This window comes from Lutra lutra, chromosome 2 (genome assembly GCF_902655055.1).
Source record: "Lutra lutra chromosome 2, mLutLut1.2, whole genome shotgun sequence".
NCBI lineage: Eukaryota > Metazoa > Chordata > Mammalia > Carnivora > Mustelidae > Lutra > Lutra lutra.
In genome coordinates this window covers 142,071,250-142,085,902 of record NC_062279.1, presented here as the reverse complement: position 1 = coordinate 142,085,902, position 14,653 = coordinate 142,071,250, and the positions used below count along the sequence as shown (strand labels likewise).

The 14,653-nt window shown below is 50.2% G+C and overlaps 1 protein-coding gene across 6 annotated transcripts in view; it reads right to left on the bottom strand.

Moving 5' to 3' along the window:
* Nucleotides 1-14,653, bottom strand: part of RNF4 (ring finger protein 4) — a 36,728-nt gene that overhangs the window by 12,543 nt on the left and 9,532 nt on the right. For 3 of the 6 annotated variants that reach the window (XM_047718662.1, XM_047718665.1, XM_047718666.1), the window contains exons 2-4: nucleotides 6,733-6,902; nucleotides 3,022-3,187; nucleotides 1,135-1,214 (exon numbers count right to left, since the gene is read on the bottom strand). In XM_047718662.1, coding sequence (XP_047574618.1) covers nucleotides 1,135-1,214; nucleotides 3,022-3,187; nucleotides 6,733-6,741 — 255 coding nt within the window. In that variant the 5' untranslated portion in view covers nucleotides 6,742-6,902. Of the gene's footprint in view, nucleotides 1-1,134; nucleotides 1,215-3,021; nucleotides 3,188-6,732; nucleotides 6,903-7,010; nucleotides 7,156-14,653 lie in introns of all 6 variants that reach the window. The other 3 variants (XM_047718663.1, XM_047718664.1, XM_047718667.1) reach the window with 3 other exon arrangements.

Sequence of the window (14,653 nt, the reverse complement as noted above, 5' to 3'; positions counted from 1 at the left end):
AATCTTGGCTTATCCCCCTGGGCCTGCAGATCAGGGACTGAGTGTCAGAGAAAATACAGGTTTCAACTGCCTTTCCTTTGGGGGGTGAGGGGAGAGGTGCGCAAACACACAACAGGACTGGTGGTTTTCAACCAAGACCAGAGTTCAAACCTCTAAATCTGTCAAGACAGATCCCCATCATTGCCCTTCTTTTCTTTTAAAGAAGTCTTGAAGCTTCTCAGCACAACCCTACTCTGCAATTGTAACCACAATCAGAACAAGCCCAGGACCAGTGGGCCCCAAGGCCAGGTGGACACTCAGCTACTACCAACCCCCATCCCCAGCAGCACCTGCCTCCCATCTGCTCCACTCTACAACTGCACATCAGATCAAACCGCACTCAAGAGGCATCCTGGAGAGGCAGACGCAGTCTTAAGGTGCACGTCTGTGGGCTGAGCGGCCACCTGGAACCACACACAGGCGCGGGCCCCCACGCTGTGAGGCAGGTCTCCTTCCCCGAGGGCCAACAAGGGCAAGTGTGCTCTCTGTGAGGGGCCACAGCTGGTGCCACAGGAAGGGGCCACAAGCAGCTTCCCAAGCCCCGTTGTCCCTGGAATCAAGGAGGGATGCAGGGTGCCTGCACCCTCCAAAGCAAGCTGCTTGTGTGCCTCCAGAGACCCCTGGCAGCAGTGCTGGCAGTGCTAAGCAAGCATTCTCGTCCCCACCAGCTGGGAGGGTGCAACTCACACCTACTGGGCACCACTGTGTGCCTGGCACTCAGATATAAGGTGACTCCTGACCCTCCCAATACCCTACTGGCACGCAGGGCATATCCCCCCATTCAGAGTGAATGAGCCTAAGAACTTGCCAGAGGTCACACAGATGGTATAAAGTGCAGAACAGGCAACTCTGGGGGCTCTCCCCAAACTGCTTCAGTGCCAGCAGGCCAGGGTCACATAGATGTACTGTGTCCACAGGAAACAAAGCCCTAACAAAGGATTTTCCAGAAAGACTTTCTATCTTGGGCTCTATCTAGTCACTGAATGTCTGAGTTTCTTCGGCACAAACCGTAACCTGTGACCAGCGCCTTCAGAAGCTGGTGCTGGCTAAGGGCTCACAGCCAGGAGGGATCACCCATCCTGCTCTGACACTTACCACAACAGAGTCATTGTGAGTCAGGTCAACAACCACAGGCTCTAATGATTCACAGGTGAGATCCACTATTTCGTCTCCGGCTTTAAAATAAAGCATTTTAACAAGCATTAGCAGGAAAGTAACAAGTAACGGCATAACACTCAAAGCTTCATTAAACGATTAAAAATGGAGCACGGGCTTATACCAAACTAAAGCCCCCTCAAAAGTATAGAATGCAGAGCATCAGGTCTAATCCCCTTTCAGGGGAGACAGCCAACAAACGCTGTTTCAGAATTCCGAGTGGAGGCCTATGGTTTACAACTACACCAAGGAGGGGGGTCAAGTCTGTGCACACACAGACCTCATCCCTGTGGCCTCACACTGTCACACAACTAGGCCTCAGTGCTCCCACCTGCCCCTGCACAGGGGAGAGGCAGGGACCTACCTGAGAGTACTGGGAGACATCTGGGGAAAGGACCAGGCATGCTCACCTCAGGCCTTTCTCTTTGGCATGGACCTGCCTTAAACCTCCTCCTCGAGGCTGCCGCTCGCCCTCAGACCTCATCAGACTCAGCTCTGTACCCTCATCAGTGAGATAGTCATCTCCATGTGGTTCTCAAGCAGGACAACAGGGTGGTGTTTACTGATCCCTTAGACTCCCAGCACAGCAGACTGGGCTCAGCCTATTCCTTTGTGTGCCTCTGAGCCCTAGGATCTACTGTGGTGTCCTTGTGAGCACAGGACAGACTGGGTAGAAGCACTTCTCTGTGGTAGGTAAGAATGAACCGCAAAGGACTACTTCCATTTATATGAACTAAAAAAAGATTTACAATCATTTTTGCTTCTATTATAGCACTAAAAACATACGAAAGTAGGATTTTTAGAAGTAGTACTTCTTTGGGGCACCTGGGTGGCTCAGTGGGTTAAAGCCTCTGCCTTCGGCTTGGGTCATGATCTTGGGGTCCTGGGATTGAGCCCTGCATCGGTCTCTCTGCTCAGCGGAGAGCCTGCTTCCCTCTCTCTCTCTGCCTACTTGTGATCTCTGTCAAATTAAAAAAAAAAAAAAAAAAAAAAAAAAAAGTAGTACTTGTTTGGGGACAGTAACTCGTAATATATTTAGCAATTCAAATTTGCTTTATTTTCTTCTATTAAAAAAGATTCACAGGAGTAAAACCCACAATATATCAGAGATGTTGAATGTAATTCATACAAAATGACCCCGTCCTTTTAAAAAAATGTCCGTATACTGACATAATCTAAGTCATAGAGGCGCTCTCCTTCCAGTGGACTTAATTTCTGGCTCTCACAAACAGAAGCCACAATCCCACAGGCCGCATGTGCACAATCTGGCTCCTGCCTATAGCAGCTCCCTCCAGCACAGGTGGCTCTCTCCACAGAGATGCCCTCTGGGGGAGATCTGTGTCTTAATGAAAAAGGGAAAAGGAAAGCTGATGACTTCAGGAGGCCAAGCGAACTGGATGTACAGTTTCAAATTGAAAAGGTGGGCCCAGGGCAGTCTCATCTCCCCAGCCGCACATTCCAGGAAGGTTAGATGGTTAGCCCTCCTAAGCGGCTATCAAAACCCATGGAGGTCTTACACCACCAAAGAGGGCAGGTCTTGCTCAAAGTCAGCTTTCAGTTCTGAGCGGCAGGTGAGTCTGAGACGGTGTAGGTCTTATAAAGACAAGGACAGATGCTAACTGGGGTGCAGTAAGTGTTAACTAACAGGCACTGAGTTAAGCATTGACCTTAATGACAACTCCACGCAAGGGGATTACGACGATTCCATTTGGGAGGATAATGGGAGGCTCAGATGGTGTGGCTTGCACAAGACCCCATGGCTGGGCCCACCCATGCACGCTGCACCACCCCAGCATCCCACTGTCACGGCATTCCCGGCGATCTTACCACTTTCCACAAGTTCTATGGGTTCTGCTTCCAAGGCCATCTCAGGGGTGGAGGCTGCTTCCCGAGTTCGCTTCTGGGCTTGTCTAGAATTTACTGTGCCACCACGACGCTTTCTCTGAGGGTATCCGGGGAAAGAAACAGTCACATGAGCTCCCGACTGATACAACTTCAAGAAGAAGAATAAAAGATCAACATGGGAATGGCTCAATTCATCAACAAGAGTAAGGACCATGGGGCACTTGGGTGGCTGTCAGTTAATGGTCAGGTCATGATCCTGGGATCCTGGGATTGAGCCCTGTGTTGGGCTCCCTGCTAAGTGGGGAGCCTGCTTCTTCCTCTCCCTATGCCCCTCCCCCAAGCTTCTCTCAAATAAATTAAAAAAAAACCTTAAAAAAAAATAAAAGTAGAAAAAGTAGGAGACCAGTGAGGCAACCTGAGGTAATGGGTCCTTTTAAAACTTGACATTCTAGGAGCACCTGGTTGATATAATCGGTTAAGTGTCTGACTTCTGATTGTGGCTCAGGTCATGATTTCAGGGTCATGAGATCGAGCCTGGCATCAGGCTCTGTGCTGAGTGAGGAACCTGCCTGAAATTCTCTCTCCCTCGGCCCCCTCCCCTCTTTAAAAACAGTAACAACAAAAACAAAACTTGACATTCTAGAACACTGAATATTTAAAGAGAAATAATCCTAAACATATAGTGAATATAAACCCTATAAAAGTAAAACTTCTGTTGTATCAAACTATTGGTCTGTCAAAAGTACCTGACACACACACAACTCCACACACACAACTCCACAGAAGCCTCTGACCCAGGTCAGGACTTGGGCAGAAACCCCTTCTTTTCACCAAAAGTCGCAGACCTGTCCTCCTTGGATGTGTATTTGGTCTCACTGAGGCCTTTTTGTGGTTTCAACCCCAAGACCCTCAGTTTCCCACATTTCCAACTACTGTAGAAAGTAGGTCTTGTCTTTGGGAATCCATCAACATTTAGGGTACTCATCAGTGCAGCTCACACCCTCACAACCATGGCCCTGAGCTCAAAGAACCAAAGTTCCCAGTGGCCACCCAGGAGCCCTGCCTTCTGGAAGGCTCAAGCCCTCAGCCAGTGGATGTGTAGTCCAAACTCTCCATGCCAGCTGCCCCCCATACCCTTGGGACCTGGCTTCCCGGCATGCTCTGACACTTCTGACCAGGCTGGCCCTGAAACGCAGGGGGAGAACACGCCCCATATGGCCTTCCTCAAAGGAGAACAAACGGCCCACCTGACCCTGTCACCTTGTTGTTCCCACTGCATGGCCCCAGCCAATCACGGCCCCGTGTTTCTGGTTCTTACTGCCACTGGGCGCACCGATGCTCTGAACTGGGTAAGCTGGGGTGGCGATTTCTCGGCACTCGGAAGTGCCGAGTACTGAGCAAAGACACAGGAGGCCAGCATGACCCGACCGCCTTGCACGCCGTACTTAGCACTACGTCCCCAGAAACTGGGGAAGGATGGACACTGCGGGTGAGATGTGCACAAGACCTAAGGGCACCCACCACTTAGCACAACACATGCTGCCCAGGCAAAAGAGAGAGACGCCTGACTCTTGCTGTATTCCAGCCATGCCTCAGCAGCAAACGGCAGCTTGGGGAGTGCTGGAAATTAAGATTTGGGCTTAGCAACTTTCCGTGGATCTAAGGATCAGGGAACCATCCCCAGGAGGGCCCACGGACAAGCAGCCACAGTAGTTCTAAGTTCTCCCTCCAGGAGCTGCTCTGTCCAGAGAGCTGCCACTCCAGCCTCAGCAGAGTCTACGGCCCAGTGTCTACCAGCGGCCTGAGCTGCCACCAGAAGACCAAGGCTACTTAAGTTTTCCCCCTTTCTCTCTGAAGTTGTCCTTCTATTTTCCTTCCTCTGCAAAGGACCACATATTTCTTAGGAGATACTGCTAAACAGGACCCTTCATGCCCTGCCACAGCCACCTGCATGGTTTCTGGTCCCCTCCGAGGGAAGCAAGCAGCAGCCATGCACCCCGACCAAAGTCTAGGTGCTGGACTTGGAATATCCCACCATGGGCACTACAGCAACGTGTGCTCTCAAGGCCACGATCCCTACCCTACACCCCACAGCAATCCTCTTCCCCAGCAGCTCTCTCTCGTCCCTTCCATGACTGGACTACTCAGTCCTCCCTCCCTCTCCTCACTTGGCCAATTCTTACACAGCTTTCAAAAACCTATGCAAATTTGACCTCCATTATAAGGCTATCCCTCACCCTTCCAGGACGACAATCTCAGGATTCAGTACCCTTCCCCCAGCCGCCCCGCCCCCCACAACCCCACCTCCCTCTCCATCCACATTCCCCAGAGGGCAAGGGTGCAGGGGACTGCTAGCTCAGGGCCAGCCTCCAGAAACCCTAGAACACTGGCAGACATTTTCCCCGCTGTCCTGTTACTCTCAGTGTGGCTGTCCCCCTCTGCACTAGCAGGAGGGTCACAGCTTTTAGTTCAAACTGACCATGTAAGTGATTTATGCCACTCTGAGGAAGTTTAACCAATTTCTTAACAGTCAAGTAAGAGGTTACATTGCTTTCTAACCAGATCCTACCTGGGCAAGGCATGGGCTTCAGAGAGAAGGTACCCAGACTCAGGACATCTGTTTCCTTACAAGTGAGCTGCAGGGGCAATCTGCAGACAAGGAGCCAAGGTAGGAAGTCACCTGCCCTTTAAAAGGGCAGGTCCAGGGAAGCAAAGGCCCTTTTGTATAGAAGTATCAACAGCAGGCTCCGAGCACACAAGGGACTGGGACTGGTCAGGATGAGGAGCACCAGGGGCAGTGAGTGGAAGCTACAGGGTTTCTATGGCAGTTCAGCCTCACCCTGCCTGCACACACACGGCACTTCTGGAGCCTGGGGAGAGAATATAAGGCTGCTGTTTCACAGCTGGGCCACCTGATATGAATCAGTATCTCAGAAAACAGCTGTTTTGAGTTTAGATCATCTGAGCAACTTGGTCAGCAGGCAATAAACTACAGAAGGAGACCTTCAGGCAATCTTCTCTGGAGCTCCAGGGGCTCCAGGGAACACCTGTTATGAGGCACGGCCTCTGCAGTCTGATGAAAGCTCACAACATATGTACCGACTTTGGTCACTGGGTGTAAGGAAACTCTCACGAAGGATCATTAATTACCACTATGCTCATACTGGGCCAAAAACTACACAGGGGAAAGGAAAGAGAAGGGAAAATGTACACTAGGTTGTAAAGGATTCAATAAACCAGGGCCCTGGCATTTCCACGACACCGACAGCTGCTCTGGGGATAGAAAATTTCTGAATCCGCAGCTATTACTGTGTCTTTAGAACACCACCCAAAACAGCAGACTCCTCCAAATAACTACATCTGTAGCTGCCCCCCAGTCCTGCACACTTTCCTTTGAGACAAGGGTTACTTAGAGCACCTTTATGATATTCTCATTAAGGTGCCATAAGGAATAAGGTAGCTGCTTAGCCTCGAAAATAAAATTCACAAGAGGGCACCTCGGTGATGCAGTTGGTTAAACATCTGACTTGGGCTCAGGTTGTGATCTCAGGGTCCTGGGATCAAGCCCCATGTCGGGCTCCCCACGCAGCGTTTGCTCCTCTGCTCTCCCACCCACACTCCTAGGCACATTCTCACAAATAAGAAAAACAATAAAATCTTTAAGAAGAAAATTCACAAGCTGATAAAACTCACAGTACTCATTGTGCTCGTTGACTCCACCCTACAGAGAAGGAAGGAACCTATACAGAGGTTAGCAAGGAAGCTGAAAGTTGCCTGCTCTCAACTTCTCACACCCGTCAATTACTCATCCTCTGGTGAGCATAGCCATCTGCAGCCAAGTAGATTTCCAGTATCTTGAAGTCCTGAAAAACAAGGAAATTCAGGTGATAAATGCTCCCATCTGCATCACCAACAACAAAGCTCAGTCTGACCCTTTACGAGTACTTTGCTGAATACTCCATGCAACTCACGTGCTTGCTTGCGGTTTTCTTGGGACGCAAGCCCTCTTATAGAGCACTGGGCCACCGGGTCCAGAAGCCCGAGCTCAGACTCGTTATGCCACCACCTGCTCTACTTTCTGGCTGTTCACACCCTTCCAGAGTCCTGTGCCAGCTGCTGGGAAAAGGCAAGAGAATCTGAACTGCCACACATAACCTCATGGACTCCTTGCAACCAGGAGGGCATGGAGTTTCTGAGGCCAGAGCAGAGCCCAGGTCCTCTGGCTCTTTCCACAACTTCACCGCTGCCCTCTGGAGGAGCTGATAATTTAAAGGAGGAGATGATAGTCACCTGCCCTGATTCCCCCTGCATGCCTAGCTGAGACTTCTGTCACTGGCAACAGGCGAGTCAGGTAGACCAAGAAACTGTGGACTGGGAGGTTCCAGGAAGGGCAGACAAAGCAGCAAGTGAAGAGGCTGCTAGAGAACTGAAAGGCCTTAGATTTCAAGGGCCTTCCACTGGGAAGTGGCAGCTACCTACGTTAAGTTCAGTGTCAGAGATGCAGTGGAAAAGGGAGCACATGAGAAGCAAAAACATGGGAGTCAGAAGCCAGGAGTCAGGGTGTCATCAGGGTAGAAGGGGCAAAGCTGGCTTCTGGTGGGGGAAGCCCTGAGCACTGGGCAAGGCTAGGGACTCAGGGAGAATCAGAACAAGGAGAAGGCTGTGCAGTCACCCACCCTGGGCAGTAGTGGTCTGGACAAGGACAGGGGTTCTCAAACTTCTGCACCAGCCTCAGCAGGTCTGGGATGGGACTCAAAATTTTGCCTTTCTCACAAGTTCTGAGGCAATGACGGTGGTGTTGCTCCCAAGGCCCCACCATAGGAACCAGTGGACTAGGACAAGGGCCCTGGACAGAAGGAGGCCTACTTGAGAGGCGTGAAGACGGCAGGAAAGACAGGACCCCTCTTGAATCCATCCACCGCAGCTGCTACCTCCTCCTCTCAGATCTCCCGCCTCCCAGTGCCCCCTCAAACCTACCGCCAGCACAGCTTTCTAACACACACAGTTGACCACAGAGCGTGACAGCTGAGACTATCCAAACCCCTACTTGTGCCCTTGAGCTAAGCACCAAACTCTGTGCCCCATTTCTAAGATGACAAAACAGCAGCACCTATCGCAGCAAGTGTGTGAGGACTATGGGAGCTGGCAGAGCACCCAGAACAGTACTGCACAGTCTAAAGGCTCGATGGCTAAGGGCTGATGTCGCTGACTCACTCCTCCAGCACTGCCTGGGGCAAAGCTCCACCCCTCTGCCCCACCTGGCTCCGCTCGGGCCTCCTGGCCATCAGGACTGTTCCAGCTACTAACACAACACCCCCAGTCGTCAGCTCCCAGCCTGGTGGAGGGAGGGAGGGCTGGCAGACACCTCAGTATTGTAATGGGTACTGGAGCTAGGGGTAAGGAAACACACAGGCAGAGGCAGAAGGTTTTTCAGAAGCCTTCCTGACCCTCCCCAGCCCCAGCCCGGCCATTTTTTCCCCAGAGAAGCCCCTCTAGAGGGACTACCCAGCCAGCTGAACCTCCTTCTCTATTACCTGGTGGTCTGCATGTGTCCCCATCTGCTCCCCTGCCACCTTCTTTCCACTGTGACCCTGGCTGCTTCACAGGGATGACCTCTTCACGATGTCACTCTATGGGGGCACGTGTGGCTGGCAGGCAGCATGACATCTCCTGATGACCACACCACAGGGCAGCAGGTGCTTCCACTCAAACCACACACATGTTTCCAAAGCAACACCTCAACCTCAACTGGCATTCCGGGTAGAGGCTCGGGCTGGAAGGGACCAAGACCGCCCTCCTGCTTTGAATGGAGGGGGAGGCACCACAACAGCCTCTTAGGACTCACAGACCATTGAACTTTCTGGATTCTAATATCTGTGGATGTTTCTGGTTCCAAGAAGTATCTTACATTTGGGTAAACATGCATGATGTAGCTATTTTGGTAAAAGTTATCCTTCTTATCTACCTCATGGTGTGTCTCAGAATTGAGAATCTTTGATAAAAATGTCACTGGCAGGGGCGCCTGGGTGGCTCAGTGGGTTAAAGCCTCTGCCTTCGGCTCAGGTCATGATCCCAGGGTCCTGGGATTGAGCCCCGCATCGGGCTCTCTGCTCAGCAGGGAGCCTGCTTCCTCCTCTCTCTCTGCCTGCTTCTCTGCCTACTTGTGATCTCTGTCAAATAAATAAAATCTTAAAAAAAAATGTCACTGGCAGAGAAGGCGATCCATCTGCTGAACAATGGGAAATAATTTTTAATGCACAACCCTGGCTTTGCCATAAGCCTCTTGCCTCCCACTTGGTTAATTTTTAGGCTTTCAAACATGGTTGTTAAGACCTAGCCTATGACTGTCCCAGAGGCACCCCAACTCCTTGGCCTGCACACCCTCTCTACTCTCCAAAACCCCCCTCCTGCAGCCCCAGCAAGACCACCTGGGAGCTCCCCTGGCGCGTTCTCACGCTCCACGCCCAGGCCAGTCCAGCAATCCGTTCCAAATCCATTTGCTTCTTTTGGTTCTAGTAAGAGTTAGTGGTCAGAGGGCACAGGAAGTTGGAAGGCTGGCCTTAGGGAAATCTACCAGGGGGCTGGATTTCACCAGAAAATGGAGGTGGAAAGAAGAGGGCATTCCCAGATCGGTGTGGGGACGTGGAAATGCCATGTCTGAAACCAGGGCTGCAGGAAAGGTAGCCTTCACAGACTACAAAGTATTCTGGATACTGAAGGGGATAGAGGCCACCAGAATAACAATAAGACTAACCACAGCTGAAGCCCAGACATTCCTTGTACTATGTGCAAAATACTGCTTTCCAACACAGTTCATATAATAGTTCCATCACCCAATTAGGGGAAAGGTATTAAGGTTACCATTTTACTTTTTTAAAGATCTGAGAGAGAGAGAGAGAGAGAGAGCACACACCTGCACATACACACACACAAGCATGGGGGCAGAGGGAGGAAAGAGAATCCCAAGCAGACTATATGCTGAGCGCAAGCCCAACGTGAAAATCAACCCCACAGCCGAGAACATGACCTAAGCTGAAAGAGTCAGGCACTTAACCCATTGAGCCACCCAGGCACCCTAAGGTTACCATTTAACCTGCCCAAAGTTCAGGACTACAGTGGCCTGGATTTAAACCAGGACAGTGTGACAGCAGAACCCACACTATTAAATAAATACCATGCCAGAATCAAATGTATTATTATAGAAACAATTTGGAAAATGGATGTTTTCCAGGTTTACAAATTTACTTCGTGCAGGGATAAAGTCCTTCCAACAATAATACCATCACTCCATCTCAGCAGATGGCCCACGATCCTTTGGTTTCCAAGGCAAACCCTGTAGTTATTCAGCATGTCCTAAGTGTGAGGGCAGGGCACAGTCTACTTTGTACCTAGCTAATCCTGTGTGCAGACACTCATGTTTACTAAAGCAATCAATGACTCAGAGATGAGAGTGGGGGTGGTGAATGGTGTCCCTGCCACTAAGAAAAGACATGGTGTAGCACATGGGACTGGGAATGGCCAGGAAGACCAGAGGCTAGGAATTCCTAAACCTCTGATAGGAGGGTAAGTACAATTCACATCAACTTATCTAGTTGGTTAAAGAGCAGGAGTGGGGGAACCTGGGTGGCTCAAGTCTGTTAAACGTCTGGCTTTGGCTCAGGTTGTGATCCTGGGGTCCTGGGATCGAGTCCCATGTCAGGCTTCCTGTTCAGTGGGAAGTCTGCTTCTCCCTCTCCCTCAAATAAATAAAACCTTAAAAAAAGAGAGAGAGATGGGGCGCCTGGGAGGCTCAGTGGGTTAAAGCCTCTGCCTTCGGCTAGGGTCATGGTCTTGGGGTCCTGGGATCGAGCCCCACATCAGGTTCTCTCTGCTCGGCAGGGAGCCTGCTTTCCCTGCTGTCTCTGCCTGCCTCTCTACTTGTAATCTCTCTGTGTCAGATAAATAAATAAAATCTTAAAAAAAAAAAAGAGAGAGAGAGAGAGAGAGAGATAGAGAGAGAGAGAGCAGGAATGACGCAATAACTGAACCAGGGAAGGGAGAAAACAAACAGGTTTTGAGGGTAGACGGTTTTAGTCTAAGAAATGCTGCCTATGGGATATCCAGGTAGAAAGGTGTAAAGGCAGCCGCAACACTCAGAGGAGAGAGAACTGGAGTAGAGGAAGAGATTTCCGAATCTGTGTGTGAAACTGGGGAGTCAGGTAGAGCAAGATGAGCCTATGAAAAGAATAAAAAGTCAGAGAAAGCTTTGAGAGAACCTTGAAGGCACTGGTCGGACAAACCCGGCATATCAAGGAGGTAACAGCAATCAACAGGCCTAAGAGCTAGAGTAAGGCCAGTGAGGCGACCACAGGAAGCCAGCCACTGGTGACCCAGCAAGTGCAGGCCCAAAGTGATAGGAGTTACTCAAGAAACAAACAGGGTGGGGGGCACCTGGGTGGCTCAGTTGGTTGGGTGTCTGTCTCCCACTCAGGTCATGGTCCCAGGGTTCTGGGATCAAGTCCTACATCGGACTCCCTGCTAAGCGGGGAGCCTGCTTCTCCCTCTGCCTGGTGGTCCCCCTGCTGGTGTGTATTCTCTCTCTGACAAATAAGAAACAAACAAACAAATAAACCAACCCAGGTGGTAGTGGGGTGCACAGAAGGGAAGAATGCCCTAGATGAGGACTGTGTGGGTTGCATGAGAGAAGAGAATACAGTAAAGATGAATGGTTGGATCACAACTTGCCTCCTAACCCACACCTCAAGGGCAGGACAACCAGCGGTTTCAGAGATCTTTATTTAGAGATCCTGTCACCTGTGTGCTCTGATGGCCAAGAGGAGGCTGAACAAGTCGGAAGGCAGACCAAGAGGAAGTAGGGAGACCAAGAGAACCCCAGGCAAGAAGAAAGCTGTGTGGCTCGGAGCAGGCGGTGGCAGAGCGTGAGAGCCCAGACTGCCCTTCGGGAGGGAGCTAATGAGGCCAGTGCAGACTGAATGGTCCAATCATTCTATCCCTGTTAGAGATGAGGTTTTTCCCATGTAGTCATCACAGACACTACAGAGGATGACCCCCCAACTCTACCAAGAGTGACACACATTATCACGTATGTGGCGCATGTCTACAGACAAAACAGCTAGAAACAGTTGGATAGGCAGGAAGTGTGGGATTGGAGCTGGTTCTCCAGCAACCGAGTAAAGGGACTAGTCTGCAGGGTGCCCAAGGGAGATCTAGGATGAGCAGCTCTGCCCAGTCCAGGCACAAGGAGCCCTCCCTCATGACATGCAGGGCAGCCAAGGCTGACACAATTAACCACAGACACCTGAGACCTAACTCTCCACATGGGTTCCACAATCGCCAAGCAATTTTTTTTTTTTAAAGATTTTATTTATTTGACAGACAGAGATCACAAGTAGGCAGAAAGGCAGGCAGATAGAGAGGGGGAAGCAGGCTCCCTGTTGAGCAGAGAACCCAATGTGGGGCTCAATCCCAGGACTCTGAGATCATGACCTGAGCCGAAGGCAGAGGCTTAACCCACTGAGCCACCCAGGCGCCCCTCTGTGCGTCTTTCTATGGAGATAGAGGATGTGCAGACAATGACAAGGCAGTTCTCACTATAAACTCGTAAATGGCCACTCTGAGACACATGGGCAGTCTCCTGTGAGTGTGAATGAGCTAGCCAGGGCAACCTCTCTATACCAGCGTGGTTAAAGCAGATAGAAGCAAAAATCTATAAAATTTCATCAGGAAATGCCAATTTATCAGATACTGGCTAGTATGATTGCCTATCCCACATCTCCCCTTCTAAAACCATAAACACATAATCATTACCATGTTAAGTACTTCCCTAAATGGAATTTCAAAAGTAGAATTACAAAACGTGTTAAAAAGGAAGACTATAGGGGCACCTGGGTGGCTCAGTGGGTTGAGCCTCTGCCTTCAGCTCAGGTCAGGATCTCAGGGCTCTGGGATCCACACCGGGCTTTCTGCTCAGCATGGAGCCTGCTTCCCCGTCTCTCTGTCTGCTGCTCTGCCTACTTGTGATCTCTCTTTCTCTGTCAAATAAATAAACAAAATCATTTTAAAAGACTATATTAAAGACTGTTGTATATTGCCCAGCTACTTTTTTTTTTTTTTTTAAAGACTTTATTTGCGAGAGAGAGACTTGATTTGAAAGACCTGGGGAGGGGCAGAGGGAAAGGCAGAAGCCAACTCCTTGCTGAGCAGGGAGCCCACCCAGGAAGCAGGGCTTGATCCCAGGAAGATGAGATCCTGACCAGAGCCAAAAGCAGACACTTAACCGACTGAGCCAACCAGGATCCCCCCCACCCAACTACTTTTGTAAAAAATGTCAAAAACACCCAAAGCTGGGGTACCTGGGTGGTACCCAGGTACCCCACTCAGCTCAGCTCAGCTCAGAGTCCTGGAGTCCCAGGATGGAGCCCAACACCAGGCTCTCTGCTCAGTGGGAAGTCTGTTTCACCTTCTTCCCCTTCCCCCTCTCATGTGCATGGTGCACACACGTGCTCTCTCAAATAAATAAAATCTTAAAACAAAAACAAAAACATAAACCCAACCCAAGGCTGTTGGCAATGTACCATTGCCCAGTACAGCCTGCCCTCCTGGGAAAGTGAGCATGAGCATTAAAAGTTGCCAATAAACTTTCACGTCAAAGCTTTTTTTTTTTTTTTTTTAAATTTAAAGATTTTATTCATTTACTTGACAGAGATCACAAAGTAGTCTGAGAGGCAGGCCAGGGGCGGGGTGCGGGGAGAAGCAGGCTTCCTGCTGAGCGGAGAGCCTGATGAGGGACTCAATCCCAGGACCCTGGGATCATGACTTGAGCCAGAGGCAGAGGCTTTAACCCACTGAGCCACCCAGGCACCCTGGTCAAAGCTTTTTTTAAAAACAGTAAGCTCTACTCCCAATGTGGGGCTTGAACTCATGACCCCGTGATCAAGAGTCACGTTTTCTACCAACTAAGCCAGCCAAGCGCCCCTCCCAAGCTTTTTATTTTTAAGATTATTTTAGAGAGGGAGCAAGAGAGAGTATACATGATGGGGGTGGTGCAAAGGGAGAAGGCGAGAATCTTAAGCCGTTTCCCCACTGAGCACAGAGCCCAACACGAGGCTCAACCTCACCACCCTGAAGTCATGACCTGAGCAGAAATCAAGAGTCAGAAACTTAACTGACTGAGCCATCCAGGGCCCCCCTCTGCCGAAGCTATCTATCTATCTAATAATCTATTTATTATTAAATTTTAAAAAGATTTATTTGAGAGAGAGAGAGACACACACACACAGCAGGAGAAGGAACACAAGCAGAGGGAGGAAGAGAGAGAGAGAAGCATGCTTCCCACCTAGCAGAGAGCCCGATGTGGGGCTCGATCCCAGGACCCTGGAATCATGACCCAAGTTGAACAGAGGCTTAATGACTGAACAATCCAGGCGCCTCTGGCCGAAGCTTTTTAAATGGAACCTTGATGTCACTCTCACATCAACAATCAGGCCTTTGTACTTAAGAAAAACATATACCTCTTGCTTGTCATACAATTGAGGATGCATGGTAAAGAGCCAGCAAATGTGTGGCTGGCTGTACAAGCCCTAGAGCCTGACACAAATACTTATCTCCCTGCCTC